At 46.2% G+C, this 15,375-nt stretch overlaps 1 protein-coding gene across 1 annotated transcript in view; it reads left to right on the top strand.

The window, feature by feature from the left end:
• Positions 1-15,375, top strand: part of LOC106806634 (probable ATP-dependent RNA helicase DDX47) — a 27,150-nt gene that overhangs the window by 1,735 nt on the left and 10,040 nt on the right. Inside the window, exons 2-6 of the mRNA XM_014808637.1 lie at positions 396-489; positions 7,165-7,353; positions 10,728-10,870; positions 11,041-11,160; positions 11,308-11,424. Coding sequence (XP_014664123.1) covers positions 396-489; positions 7,165-7,353; positions 10,728-10,870; positions 11,041-11,160; positions 11,308-11,424 — 663 coding nt within the window. The remainder of the gene's footprint in view (positions 1-395; positions 490-7,164; positions 7,354-10,727; positions 10,871-11,040; positions 11,161-11,307; positions 11,425-15,375) is intronic.

Raw genomic sequence — 15,375 nt, 5'->3', positions numbered from 1 at the left:
ACAGAAGGTGCCAGTTACTGTAGCATTCGTCAACTTTGTATAATCAATGGGCCTATTATGCCTTTAAAGAAGTGAATAACGATTGAAGTAAATGTATACATATATCAGTAGCAAGGTAAAGCCATGTAGAAGGGAATGGTAGGGTTTTTTTCGCGCCAATAGCAGCGTACGGGACGCATTAAGAGCGCATGCATTTTGCATGCGATCTCACGAAATTTCAATGCACCCCATTCTGTCCCAATAACCCTCACCAAAATATAAAAAAGGTTATATGGGACAGAATTATTCGGTCTAGGCTAGCTATAGCCCTTGTCATTATATCCAGTGTAGTGGACACTGACAAGTATGAGAACATAACATAACACATAACAATAACATACTTATTTGTCGTTTAGGGTGTAACCGATGTGTTGTGTGAAGCATGTGACCAGCTGGGTTGGAAAACGCCAAGCAAGATACAGCAAGAGTCGCTACCTTTAGCGTTACAAGGTATCGCAATAATCGCAATGGATTTAATTCAAATCAACATTAGAAAGCCTGCTGAAATTTAGTCGTGAAATTGACTTTTGCACACGCACATATATTATACTTGAATCAGATACTGAATACTGGCACTGCCACTGCCAGTGCCACTCGCCTGTACTGAGCCTAGGCTGTAGCCTGTAGGCTGTATACTGATCGTCCCTAACATTGGCTCTAGTACTACTATAGCCCGCATACAGTTGCAGCAGGGCTATAGAACATTCTATTACGAATGCTCGGTACCAACTTACTCCAGCCAATAAGCGAGAACTATGTATTTCCGCACGTGGACGGGTGAGCGGGTTGTGTTTGTTGTGGACAAAAACATTGTTGTCAAGTAACAAATTAATAATAGTAATTTGTTCATCTTTCATGACAAAACTAATATTACAATTTTTTTTCATTGCTTAATTTGTTACTTGACAACAACAATGTTTTTGTCCACAACCAACCCAACTTGCCCACCCCTCCACGTGCGGAAATACATAGTTCCCGATGACTGGCGCTGCTGCAGTTCCACCAAAAATCGCCGTTTGAAGTTCGTAAATAATGTTCGTTCACAAGAAATACCGCAAGTAATCCATTTCAACGAAGGTTAGAGGTTAAATTTTAGTTGCGGATATAACTTAAGACATATTCACTTCGGATAAGCGGCATTAATTGCCTACCACAGACGTTTTATAGCCGCAAGTAACCGTGAATAAGTTGGTCCCGAGCATTCGTAATAAAATGTTCTATAGCCCGCGTGCATCAACTGTACGCGGGCTATAGTACTAGAGCTACCATAACATTGTAACAATAACATGCTACTAGCCCTTACGAATATCTACTAGGCCCGGGCGAGTGTTAGTTTTGAGCCCTGTACAAGATATGAATGCTATTAGGAGTGAATTTAAGCGAAAGAGTGTGCAGCAAGGCTAAATAATTTAGTAAATTATACGGTATCCTACGTTCTATATAGCCTTAATCTAACTAATTTATATTATGTTTATAAAATAATTATATATAATATGATTATATATTATACTAGCTGCGGGTACCCGCTGCGCTGCCCGGTAAAATCGTGCACTACTAATCTCATACTACTAAATGATTGGACCTACAATTAGGAACATTGAGGGCGTAAAACATTCGACCGCCACAATATAACACTTGCCCACAGCAGATCATCAATATGTAGAAATCAGTGTACGATAAGATTAACTACAGCATGCGGGGCGAAAAACCTGTTACGTTACTGACATTCTACGTGATGACAGGCAGAACCCTAAGCTCTAGAACCCCTGGGAGACATAGATAGCTAACTATCGTGCGACAATGAGAAAAGTGGGTAACTTATCAACCCGCATGTCACCGAATGGGTTCGCAGTTTTCATTGAAAACCTTCTCTTGGACTAAACACACTGGTTTTAGCCGTCGTATCTGTGTGGTCGGAAACATGTAGAGTATTGCCTGGCGCGTCCCTCGAAACTGACTTGAGCCTGCGAGCGCAGCGGTACAGCCTACTCCATTTGTCACGGATCGCTGAGGAATGAGATACAACGAAATTGGGCTACCTACAGTATAGCATAGAGACAGGCCAGCGCGTGGGGTCCTGTGTCCCATTGGAGGATTTCGTCTAGTGAATGCTTGGCGCGCAAACCAGCTGTACACATTTCGAAATGCACCAGGAATTTTTCTACTGAATCAGAAAAGGCATAGCTTTCGAATGGCTAACAATGGGATCTGACAATCCGTAGCATGCCAATAAAAAAAAAGTCGGATATATGAGTATACAGACAGGCAGCGCCAGTGGGGGAAATTCTCGTAACTTACAATAAGAACATGCTTCTACTCACTTCGCCGTACCGCGGCTCTTTATCGCGTGTGGCATGCTTTGTGCAGCAATCGTGAACCTCCCTCAAAACCCCTATCATCAATACTCATGACCTAACACACTATAGCTTGAGATCTGCGTACTAACCAGTGATTTACGAAGATCAGTTTAGATCAGCGTATAGATAGCACTCCTGTGTCCAAACAAAACGCTTACGCTTCATGACCATCTTATTGACAGCACCCACCACCGCTAGAACCCCTGGGAACAGTCACTCCCAGTGAACTATGGTGTCAGCGTTGTAAATACAGAAAGAACGTTATTGTAACCCGAGCATCGTACTCGACATGCGGTTCGCACTTCTCATTTTCAAAGGCCCTCCTTGGTAAACACAATGCCAGTCGCTGACCCACCACAGGCCGCACTTAGGAAGCCGTGGTTCAATCTGTAGAAAGCACACCGGCCCACCCGCCACTCTCGCGCGGCCCGGCGCGCCCCCCACCACTGACACATCAAATACTATTGCCTCCGGCTGTGTGCATCCTGTTTTAGGGACCCCGGTCCGGCGGAGTTTCCACAATGAGCGGACAGGTTCCCTAATTTCTTCGTACGTCTTCTGTGCGCAGCACATGTACAGGCCGAGGTTCCGACCTATTGTGTGAAGATGTGGTGCACGAACCTGAGGGCGTCTTTTCCACGGCACGTTTTTCGGTCCGAGTCTTGGCACGGTTTGGCAGGTTTTCCTTCGCTAGGCCTACGACACCACCTCCCCGGGTACCTAAGAGCATGGCCCTGTGAAAATCTGCCATCCAGAGATCCGCGCTTGCCGCCCGGTTTGGGCCGCCGTATGTAGCGCCGCCCAAGATACTCATACGACTCACCCATACATACGAGAACATCAAATACTATATCCGAGAGCTATGTTCCTAGCGCCCTGCCGCAGACCTATGGCGCCCTCCACTATTTGTGGGGGCCCGCTGGTTCACTCGCCTACCACAGTTCATAAGCCTTTTCCATAAACTACGTTTTAAGCATGGTTAGGCGACCAGATCGCATTCTACCCCTTCTGCTTAATACAAGCCTCGCCTGCTTCATGAGCAACTCGCAGTCATCTAAGCGGGACTCACTGCTTCTGGCCGACTATTGTATCTTCACAAGAATGATAACGGATCCCTTTAAAGCTACCAGTCACCACCAAGCTCCCGGGACCGCGGCTGCCGGACCGGCTGCCCGGACTGTATCCGCCGGAGGGCAGAGTCTTGCTTGCTGGGCTTCTGGACGGTCCTGGAGCGGGTCCGGCCGCCGTCCCGGGGGCGTGCGGTCCCCTTGTGATGGTCCTGGCGGGACTGTATTCCGGCGCCGAGTATCGCCCCGAAAGGTACGTTAAACTCGTTGCAATGTTTGCCGGGGTCGCCATTCCGGGCAGGTCGGGAGAGTTTTCCCTGCATGCCGGGGGTGGTCCCTGGACGGGTTCGCCGATGCGGTCCCATGCGTAGCGCTCCGCGGACAGTCCCGTCAGTGGCACCGTTGTTGCCGAAACCACCGGCCCCGCCACTCCGTGGCCATCCCGCTGTCATTCTTTGTCCGGCCACGGACAGCTACGCGGATTCTAAGTCGGACCCAACCACGGATGGGGAACCCACTGATGCAGCACGGACTGGCGGCCAGCGACGGGCCACGGACCAGCGACCGGATCCAGCGTCCGTGGCGGTCCGCAGGCAGTCCGCCCGGGGCGCGGTCCGGGACGCGGTCCGTAGCGGGACTCCGTGCTTGGGGCCGGCTTTCACTCCCGCGCTCAATTCCAGGTTATGGTCTGTGGCCTGCCCGTCCACGCGGCGTCGGTCTGGAGATCGTGACCTAGGCTGATGCTTTTTCTCGACCGTCTCGTAATTTTTTCAGCGCCGGATCGCCACAGGGATTATAATTTTACGGGCTCCGGGGAGATCCTTGCACCCGAATCCGCGGGCGTAAACTCGTGCGACCCAGTCCGGCCCAGTGCTGGCGCACTGGCGACGCCTTCTAAGTTTAGCGTCTTTGTAGGTATACTCTTGCTCATCGTCGCCATAAAGGGTCCTTGCACCAAACCACCTCTGCAGGCAGGCCTTTCGTTTTTATAGGGCGCCGATCGCCGGCGCTCGGCGCCTCCACACCGCCGTACGCGCACCCGAAATAGGTGTGCCAGTGTCGCTGCGTTGCAACACAGCTCAATTACCGCGCGATCTAACATACAAATGTTCGTAGGAGTTGTATATCCAAGTGTCCGCGCACCAAAAAGTATGGTCCCTATTCATGGTTTACCTTGAAATAGCCGCTCCATAGACGTATCTCGCAACTGTGGCTTAGGGGGTCCCCCAAGGGACGTACATAACAATGAGATTCAGCAACCTATCACAGACAAATGATATAGTGGTGCTCACCATCCAAGGATGCAGAATTATCTGAAGAGGTGGGGGGAGGTGGGATGCTCGCGCAGTATAAGGTAACAGGTACTGGTGGTACTACTCCCGCTGGGCTTGTTGAGGCGCTCAATTTAAATATATGTATATAAAGTCATCAACGGGTAAACCAACAGCCATCTAACTATGCAACGTACGCCTATTACGCGTATGGCCCATCAAGTCGTTACCTGCCTCTTTCTACCTTATGACGGTGGCTGGAGAAAGTGCGTCTTTCATGCCGACGTTGAAACCAGTCGTTAGGGGCTGGAGCGGGGCTGACATACGTACGGCCTTACTACGGCTACAACGTAATTTTGGGCTAGTTTGTTGCCCATGGCACTTGCTGATATTAGTTTGTCTTGCTGAAATCACTGCAGCGTACGTACCTGCGAATATTAGAATAATTCCTCTAAGCGATGAGGAACATTCCCAGAATTAAATAAAACAAAGTTATACATCTCTCTTTACATGTCCGATCCAGCACTCTTTTTCTAATCTGGGTGCTAGTGTTGGGTTAGAAATTGGATGACAAAGGAACTGTAATCGCTGACGAAGCCAGTGATATGTACATGTACCGGGCGCGTGAAGATGAATGATTAATCACAGACCGTAGACTTGACTAATGAAACATCCAATTTTCGTTTTGGATCTGGCACTCCCAATACCGACTGCCTTCCAACCAGGATTTGTGTCCACTGTATATCCATCCCCCCACACCCAAGAGCAGCCATGATGGGAGCAGCCCTCCAAGGAGCCTCCTCCAATCATCCCTCTTTAAAGTGTCGGATGTTTAGTGGCGTCCGATACGCTCCTCGGATCCGCATCGCCTCCTAGGGTGGGATTCTCTTAGTGGAGCCTCTCTCCATCATGCCTCTTAACCGTGATGTCGATTACTGCGAGCCCGGACGCACGTGGAGAAAAGTCCCCCTCCATAGGAATTGTCCCAGCGGTCAAGTGCATTACGTTAGCTCCTCCTGTACTTTTCAAATCTGAAAGCCTGCACTTGCCCGATTGGGCAATTGCCCAATTTTGCAATTTCAATTTTCAGTGCGTTTCCAGGATCGACGATTCCATAGCAGCTGAGCCTAAGATGAATATTTTGGCAGAAAAATAAAGCGTACTAAGTTACACACTACGTACCCTTTTGGGTTTTCCCCGTTCCTACGATAGTTACTATAGTGATAGTGAAGTGGACTCGCAGCGCTCGTGTGCATATGTTTGTGTCACGATCGTAGATAAATAAATGTACGTAGCAGTGTGGTTACTAAAGTAGCAATGAGTGCTAGTATGATATGTTCTGTGTTAAAAGTGATAAATGTTCTTTGAGTGTAGTGGAATTGCGCGCAATGTTCTCGAAGAAATGGAAAAGGGTTTACCACTCTTCGCTTGATATCACTTGTACACACTTGTGTGTAATGCCCTGATTAGCATTGCCGTACATTCAATTTGGTTACATGTATCGCTCTCATTTTAAAAACATTCAATATAAAGCTATCTGAACAATCTGAGGGATTATAAAACATATATACAACTTTAAACATATATATATTAGCACATAAATTGAGTGAACATGAAGTAATACACATCGTCATCGGGCAATTGATATTTTTGTTCGGGCAAGTGACATTTTTATTTGTGCAAGTCAATTTTGTCAGCACTTGCGCAGGGCAAGTGGTAAAAAATATTTCGTAGAACCCTGCCGTATTGGAATTATCTTCCTTCCTCTTTAGTTAATTGCAAAATTAAAGCTTTCTACTGCGATCCGCAGTTTTGATGCGATGGTATTGGTCTATTTGAACAACTCTGTGTCTCTTCTTTTTTTGATATAGTCTCCTGGATTTTGAAGACTGATCTTTATGAGGTTGTGTCTAACGTGTGTTTATTATGTCATTGGTATGAAATAGATCATAGGTCACTTTGATATTATTATGAAAATTGTTAATTATACTCGTGAATTGTGAATATATATGGGGAAACCGATTATGTGTGATGCTAGGGAAATGTTTGAGGTAGATTTTGACCTCCAATTTGTTGAATTAAACATAATAAATTGTAGGTATACTAGTAGTGGTAGTGAACGTTAGTCGATAGATTTTCAATAATTGACCATTGCACACTCCTTTGTTTTTATTCACTCCTGATGATATAATCATGGTGGTTGCAATACGAATGTCAATCAGTTATATGTTTACTCCCAAGTTATACACTAGTAAAACGTGTATAGTATATGATAGTGACACTTTCTAGGCTAGCACTATTACCATAAATGTGTAATAAATATTAATACATTGTATCTTAGTCATCTTAATTATTATGCATCTTAATTATTATAGATGTTAGCATCAAAGCTTGATCAGAAGTATATTTTATGTAAATCCCTGTTTGCAGGTAAAGATGTTATTGGTTTGGCTGAGACGGGATCAGGAAAGACGGGAGCATTTGCAATTCCCATCATACAAGCTCTGCTAGAGAATCCACAACGGTTATTCGGTCTTATTCTCACACCTACTAGAGAACTTGCATTTCAGATATCTGAACAGTTTGAGGCACTTGGCTCATCCATTGGTATTAAATGTGGTGAGTAGATCTAAATTTATATGCCTGTGTATATGCTGTAATCATAGATATCATAAGACAAATGCTGGGAGCTTATTGATGTATGCTTTTAAAGTAATTGTTACGAGAGTTTTCCAGTGTTTTCCCCACTCATGATACCTACCGTTATTGCTTGAGTAACAGCAATTGTCTAGAGTAACGATAAAATGTGTTAGAACGTTCGTATTCACCAAACCATGCACGATTACAACTTTTGTTTACTGATATCGTTTCTGTTACCATCTCTCGGACTTTCTCGCGGTGAGCGCGAGACATCGACCTGGGCGCAGTAGAAAATAGTCGCACCATGGCAGTTTTGGTCCGAGTGTAAACACAGAGGTTTAGACTAGCGTTCGGGGAGTGTAATACTGATGCCCGGTAAAGAAACTTGTTGCCAAGGCTCATTCGGAACCCTTTCCGACTCACATATAGCTCTGCTTTGACCAAAAACGTCTTCTCTTCTTCTCTGAACTCCAAAGTACATGCCCTACTGTTTCCATGGTTGTTAACTCAGCTAACGAAGTCAGATGCAGCTTGTAGAATCGCATGAATGTCCGTCCGTCCGTCCGTCTGTTCGTGTGTCAACAGTTACGGCACAAATCTTAACCGCGCGACGTACGATCTTGATATTCGGGACGCCGGGGTGGGGTGCGTGGGGGGGAATTGCGAAATAGGACTCGGGATGTTGAATTTGGGGGTCAAGGGTCAAAGGTCAAGATGTGTCAATGGTGGGGGAATATTTCCCCCATAAGTTTAGGTATAGGAGGAAATACGGAATTGCGGCACAAATCTCAACGGCTCGACCTACGCTATTAAAGGGACTACGTCACGAATTTTCTATGGTAAAATTTGTAAAAAAAATTGCCATTTTTTTACATTAAAAGTAAGAACTAACGGGACTAAACAAATCGTCAAATTCTTACCTGATAAGATTGTTTCTCAACTAGTTAAAAATCCAAAAAACCTGGACGATTTGAATGAATGTTCTCAACATAAATTGCTTGCTACGGGCTATGACTATGTATGGGTCACGAGTGTATGTTCACATCGAACAATATAGTAAAATAGGAAGTATAATGCAGCAATTTAACCATAAAATGTGAACAGAAACTTATATTTTTTGTGAAAAAGTGGAAATATTTTTTTTATTTTTACTATTTACGGTGACGTAATCACTTTAATATTCGATGTATAGTGTGATGGGGAGGAAAGCCATCACCAGCGCAAAATTGGAGGTCACAGGTCAAATGGGAGTGGGGGAAAGGTCAGATATCAGACATTTTCTGAGGACATGGTCTAACGGACCGAGTGAAAAACATTTTTGTTTCAGCGCTGACCTACCATTTTTATCACTTTATTGAAAGGACCATGAAATGTACTTTCCGCTGACGTGTGAAGAGTAAGTGTCTGATAACCTTTTGACTTTCAAGAGGAGGGTTAAAACGGACACCTCGCAACAAAAAGCCTATATAGACCTACTCTGAGCATACTTGCAGTGTGCAAACATCACGAAATGTTCTCATTGAGCCAGTGAAATGATGCAAACATTGGGGTTCTAGTGAATTTTTGCAAAAGATGAGGTGACAGTGTCGGTAGGTCTATGTATATGCATTTAACTTTAAACATGGATTGGTTTACTGCCTACTCGGCTGCGTTTGCCAGTACCTGTGGTTGTGGAAGCCTCACATTTTACAGTGAAATTCCACACATAACTCTTTACTTGAACAACGTTTACTTACTTAAACAATAACTATATGAGATTCTGTAGTGTACACATTGCGAATACACTCGCAGTCTCGCACTGACTTTGGCTTTTTGTGGCCGCTGATAGCTGCTCGAAATGTAGACTGGTGTACCAGGTTTCTGCTATTGTACATGTGTTATAGACGATTCCTGACTGTGTGTAGGCACGTGATCGTATAGGTCGTAATATAGACTAGATGGTTTTATTCTACTCAGCGAATCACTAAATACAGACTAGGTAATGTTTTACAACACATATAAGTTCTTCTACTTCTTCACTACGTGTGTCTACGTGACTGACTAAGACTAACTGACTAACTAAGTAACTGCTGGCTTTGACTGGCTAGGTGTCGCAGCGCGCGGTAGGTTTTTATATCCATCGCGCGTGTGTGGTCATAGTGGGGGCGCGTATCCCCTATCCATAGTGCTGTGGCTATGGGCGCGGGAAACTGAGCCCAGCTGTGAATAGATTTTATATCGAACTTGATATCAAACCAGGGTCACCTGACCGAAAGGCTGGTTGGTGATTGGGCCACGCCCACAGTACGCAGTTAGAACGCAAGCGGTCACGCGATGTACTATTCCTAACCGCGTTCAAGTTTAGCAATAATGTCATCGCGCTGAGAATATCCTGTGACTTATTCTTGACCGCATTCAAGTTTAGCAATGATGTCATTGCGCTGAGAATATCCTGTGACTTATTCTTGACCGCATTCAAGTTTAGCAATGATGTCATTGCGCTGAGAATATCCCCACAGCTTTTCGCGTAGCCCTGCTACACTGGTACTCGATCCCACCTCTCGGCTTAGGCCTCGCTGGGCATGGCAGAGCGAGCAGTGAGTGGAGTTGACGGCGGGGACCCATCTAGTCGAAATGTACCTTGCTGCATTGCACGATAAAGTATGCCTTTGAAAGCGGCCCCCCATCTATTCGGATAGACAAGAATGTGCAGGGATGATAGTAACTTGCACGCATTCAAAATTCGAAACCAAATTGAAATTCAAATAAAATTTATAGCAAAGATAATGGATGATTATGCAGGCAAATACAGTGTGGTGTAACACAAGAAAATGTCTATACTACGTAAGAAATAAATCCATCTACCTATCGAAATTAAATGAATTCGTTGGCGCCAGGTGTCGCTGTGTTTTGTTCATGACACGGACTCTTGCTACGCCCCTATGCAAGCAACATTTTTATCTACATCTAAGATTTATAGATCTAATATTTATTATCTCAGCTGGCGAAGTCAGATGCAGCTTGTAGAATCGCATGAATAATCATAGCAACAGACCTCAGCAGAGCCCAGTCGCTCTGCGGCTCTTGTTTGATTTACATGCACACAGAAATACACACACCGTTGTTTTAATTATGTGCACTTGTTTTGAAGGCGCCATTTGTGATTTTGTGAGTCGGCATACGATAAAATTTATTGCTGTTACGATGTGGTCAAATCCATTTTTCTATGCTATAACTGCATGACATCTTAGTGTTTTTAATGTTGGTGTAATCAGTGATATTTCTGCTGTCATGTGAGACTATAATCAGCTATATTTCGTTTTTCTGAGCAAAAATCTCGTAATAATCAATTTAATATTGTTTGCACTTTGCAGCTGTAATCGTTGGAGGCATTGACATGATGACCCAGGCTATACATCTCGCAAAGAAGCCACACGTTGTCATTGCCACACCAGGTCGACTGGTGGATCATTTGGAAAACACAAAAGGGTTTAACCTAAGAGCTCTAAAATATTTGGTATGTATTGCCGGATGTGCTCGTGCGACTAGTTTAGATAAAAGTTACTCGCCAAAGTCTTGGTTATTCCACTAGTAAGGTGTTCTAAGGCAAATCATATTCTTATAGGAATGATTTTGGGTAGAAAACTAAGCTATTTTTACCAAATGTGCAATGTAATGATATTGTAGGTGATGGATGAAGCTGATAGAATTCTAAACATGGACTTCGAAGCTGAAGTAGATAAAATCCTAAAAGTCATTCCAAGAGATCGACATACTTACTTGTTTTCTGCAACAATGACAAAAAAGGTATGTAGATACTTATGTAGGGTTAATATCACTATGCTTTGGAATTACATTTCTCATTTTGAAACTGGTGTGGTGCATCTTAGAGGGTCATAGTGCAGAATCTTCTGTATGTTATGTATAATGTCAATGTGGTATTTTTATGTGTAGGTTGCAAAGCTTCAGAGAGCTTCCTTGCAAGATCCTGTAAAAGTTGAGGTCTCAACGAAGTACCAGACAGTTGAGAAGCTTCAGCAGCACTACATTTTTATACCAACTAAATACAAGGTACTGAATGCATCTAGTAATCAAATTCCAAAATCCTGTTGTACTTGAGCATCGACTGAAATCTAGCACCCATAAAAGTTAGTTGCTATATTCAAGTAAAGCAACATACAGACAACAAATCTACTCGTCGTAAATATGTGAATGAAATTAGTAGCGGTATCTAGCAGCATGAAGCAGAAACTGTTCAAAAGCATGCACCATTGACTACAATCTGCATATGCTAAACTCAAGTAGATTGCGCTATTAAAGACTTGCCCGTGTTGTAAATGTACGCACGCAACATTCTATACACGTGCTCAACGAAGCTTTTCGCTATGCGCGCGCGCAGGACTGCTACCTGGTGTCGATTAACCAGTTCTCACGCGCGCAGGACTGCTACCTGGTGTCGATTAACCTGTTCTCACGCGCGCAGGACTGCTACCTGATGTCGATTAACCTGTTCTCACGCGCGCAGGACTGCTACCTGGTGTCGATTAACTGTTCTCATGCACGAATCGATCACCAGGGAGCAGCTCCTGTACGCGTGAGAACAAGTTAATTCAGACACAAGGTAGGCAAGTCCTGTATCCGCGTGAGAAATCAGGTTAATCGACACGCAGGTAGAGCCTGTGCGCGTGAGACAGGTTAATCGACACAGGTAGCAGTCCTGCGCGCTGTGAGAACAGGTTTATGGACACCAGGTAGCAGTCCTAGCGTGCATGAGACGTCATCCGAACCAAGTAGCAGTCCTAGCATGGCATGAGAACAGGTTATCGAACAAGATGGAGTCCTGCGCGCGGTGAGACAAGAGGCAGTGTTCAGGATGAGCGCGGCTCACGGGCGCTCGCCTTCTGAAGACTGCAGCTGCGCTGCGAGCAGCTGAGAAGGCTGTTCGCTAGCGGCGCGTTGTTTAGCAAGATAGGCGCCCGCCGGGAAATCTGGCGAATCCGACTAACATTTCTGACGTAATTTGCACTATTTTCAACTTCATTTCATTTTTCATTTCATTTATTTACTTCTAATTTCATTCGTATCAATATTCGTCTGCTCTTCGTCTAACAGTACTTGTTCGAAGACATTAATATCTGCTGGACTAACGCTCCATGGGGGGCGCCGCCATCATTTGAATCAAGCGAGCGCACAGCACGCTCGTGTGTCGTTCAAGGACGGCTGCGTTCGTGCAGCGAGCGTATCGAATTTGAGGCGTTCGCGTTTCTCCTGAACACCGCCTCTCGGTTAATCGACCCAGGTAGCAGTCCTGCGCACCGTGAGAACATGGTTAGACTCGACACCAGGTGGCAGTCCTGCGCGGGCGCGTGACGAACAGGTTTACCATCGACACCAGGTAGCAGTCCTGTGGCGTGAGTAACAGGTCTAAACGACACCAGGTAGCAGTCGCTGCATGCGTCGAGAACAGGTCTCCAATCGACACCAGGTAGGCAGTCCGGCATGCGTGAAGAAAAGGTTAATCGCACCAGGTGCAGTCCTGCATGCTGAGACAGGTACTTCGACCCCGGTAGCAGTCTGCATCGCGTGAGAACAGGTATCATCGACACCAAGGAGCCAGTCCTGCGCACGATGAGAACAGTTAACGACCAGGTAGCAGTCTGCTGCATGAGACAGGTTAAGTCTGCACAGGTACAGTCCTGCGCGCTGTGGAAGAGGTTAAATCGACATCCAGTACAGTCACTTGCGGCGTCGAGAACGGTTACTTCCGACACCAAGAGGTCGCAGCTCTGCGCGCGTGAGAACCAGGTTAATCGCCCACCAGGTAGCAAGTCCCTGCATGGCATTGAGATGGTTAATCGACATCCAGGTAGCGTCCTGTACGCGTGAGAACCAGGTTAATCGACACAGTAGCCGTCCTGCGTGCTGATAACAGGTTAATCGACACCAGGGTACAGTCTGCATGCGTGAGAAACAGGTTAATCGACACACAGCGTTAGCAGTCCTGGCATGCATGAGAACTGGTCTAAATCGACCCAGGTCGCAGTCATGTACGCGTGAAGACAGGTAATCGACAGGACAGGTAGGCAGTCCGCAATGCGTGAGAACAGTTACGACACCAGGAATAGCCGTCTTGCGTGGCATAGGAACAGGTTATGCGCACGAGGTGCAGTCTCTGTAACGCGTGAGAACGTTAATCGACACCGAAGGTTAGCGTCCTGCGCAGCGGAACAGGTATCGACACCAGGTAGCAGTCTGTGCGCGTGAGAACAGGTTAATCGACCAGGTCAGTCCTGCATGCCATGAGAACAGGTTAATCGACACCGAGTAGCAGTCCTGCATGCGTGAGATCAGGTTAATCGACACTCAGGTAAAGCAGTCCTGCCGGCGTGAAGAACAGGTGTAATCGCCAGGTAGCAGTCCTCTGCCTGAGAACAGGTTTAATTCGACACCAGGTAGCACGTCTGCATTGCAGATAACAGGTTAATTGACGACAGGTCGCAGTCCTGCGTGTCATGAGAACAAGTTCATCGACACCAGGTAGCAGTCCTGCGCGGTGAGAATCAGGTTAATTCGATCCCAGGTAGCAGTCCTGCATGCGTGAGAAAGGTAATCGCACCAGGTAGCAGTCTGCAGCATGAGAACTGGTTATCGACATCCAGGTAGCAGTCCTGCGTGCATGAAGACAAGGTTAATCGAAAGGTAGCAGTCCGCTGCATGCTGCAGAACCAGGTTAAGTCGACCTAGGTACAGTCCTGCGTGGCATGAACAGTTAATCGATCACCAGGTAGCAGTGCTGTCGGCGTGAGAACAGGTTTACTCGCCAGGTAGGAGTCCTGGCATGCATGCGAACAGGTTATCGACCCCAGGTAGCAGTCCTGCATGCCTGAGAAACAGGTTAATGACAGCAGGTAGCAGTCCTGGCATGCATGGAGAACAGGTTAATCGACACAGGTAGCAGTCTGCGTGCATGGAGAACAAGTTAATCGCACCAGGTAGAGTCTGCGCGCGTAGAAAGGTTAATCGACACCGGAGGTTACAGTCCTGCATGATGCATGATGAACAGGTTAATTCGACACCAGGTAGCAGTCCTGGCGCGTGAGATACAGGTTTAAAATCGCACAGGTAGCAGTGCCTGTAAGCGTGAGAATAGGTTAATCGACCCCGTAAGCAGTCGGCTGCGTGTGTGGAACCAGTTAATCGACACGAAGGTAGCAGTCCTGGCGCGTGAGTAACAGGTTCATCGACACTAGGTAGCAGTCCTGGCATGCGTGAGAACAGGTTTATATCGCCACCGCACGGTAGCATCCTGCTGCGTGAGAACTAGGTTAATCGACACAGGAGCAGTCCTGCATGCATGAGAACTGGTTAATTGCGACACCAGGTGAAGTCCTGCGTGCATTAGAACAGTTAATTCGCACAGGTAGCAGTCTGCATGCATGAGAACAGGTTAATCGCCACCAGGTGCAGTCCTGCTCTGCATGAGAACAGGTTAATCGACCCAGTAGAGTCCTGTGCGCGTGAGAACAGGTTAAGTCGCTCCAGGTGCCAGTCCTGTACGCGTGAGAACCGGTTAATCGACAACAGGTAATCGTCCTGCCGCGCTAGAGAACAAGTTAATCGACCCAGGATAGGCATCCTGGCGCGCGGTGAGATACAGTTAATCGACCCAGTAGCGAGTCTGTGCGCGTGAGAACAGGTTTCGCCACCAGTGGCATCCTGCCGCGGTGAGACCGAGGCATGTTCAGAAGAGCGCACGCTCGCGACGCTCGTCTGAACGACACTGCGCGCCGCGAAGCTGAGAAGCTGCTTCGCGTCAGCGCGGGCGAGTTGTTTACAAGATGGCGACGGGAATCTTGCGAATGGGAATCTAATCTTTCTTGACGTCCCATTTGTAATCTATTTCAACTTCATTTCATTTTTCATTCATTTCTTTCCTTCTAAATTCCATTCGTACAATTTTCGTCTGCTAATATCGTTACTTACTTGTTCGAAAGACATTAAAATCTCGCGATTCAATCTGCT

Source organism: Priapulus caudatus, unplaced genomic scaffold (assembly GCF_000485595.1).
Source record: "Priapulus caudatus unplaced genomic scaffold, Priapulus_caudatus-5.0.1 Scaffold170, whole genome shotgun sequence".
NCBI classification, from domain to species: domain Eukaryota; kingdom Metazoa; phylum Priapulida; class Priapulimorpha; order Priapulimorphida; family Priapulidae; genus Priapulus; species Priapulus caudatus.
This window is presented reverse-complemented; position numbering and strand designations above follow the sequence as displayed.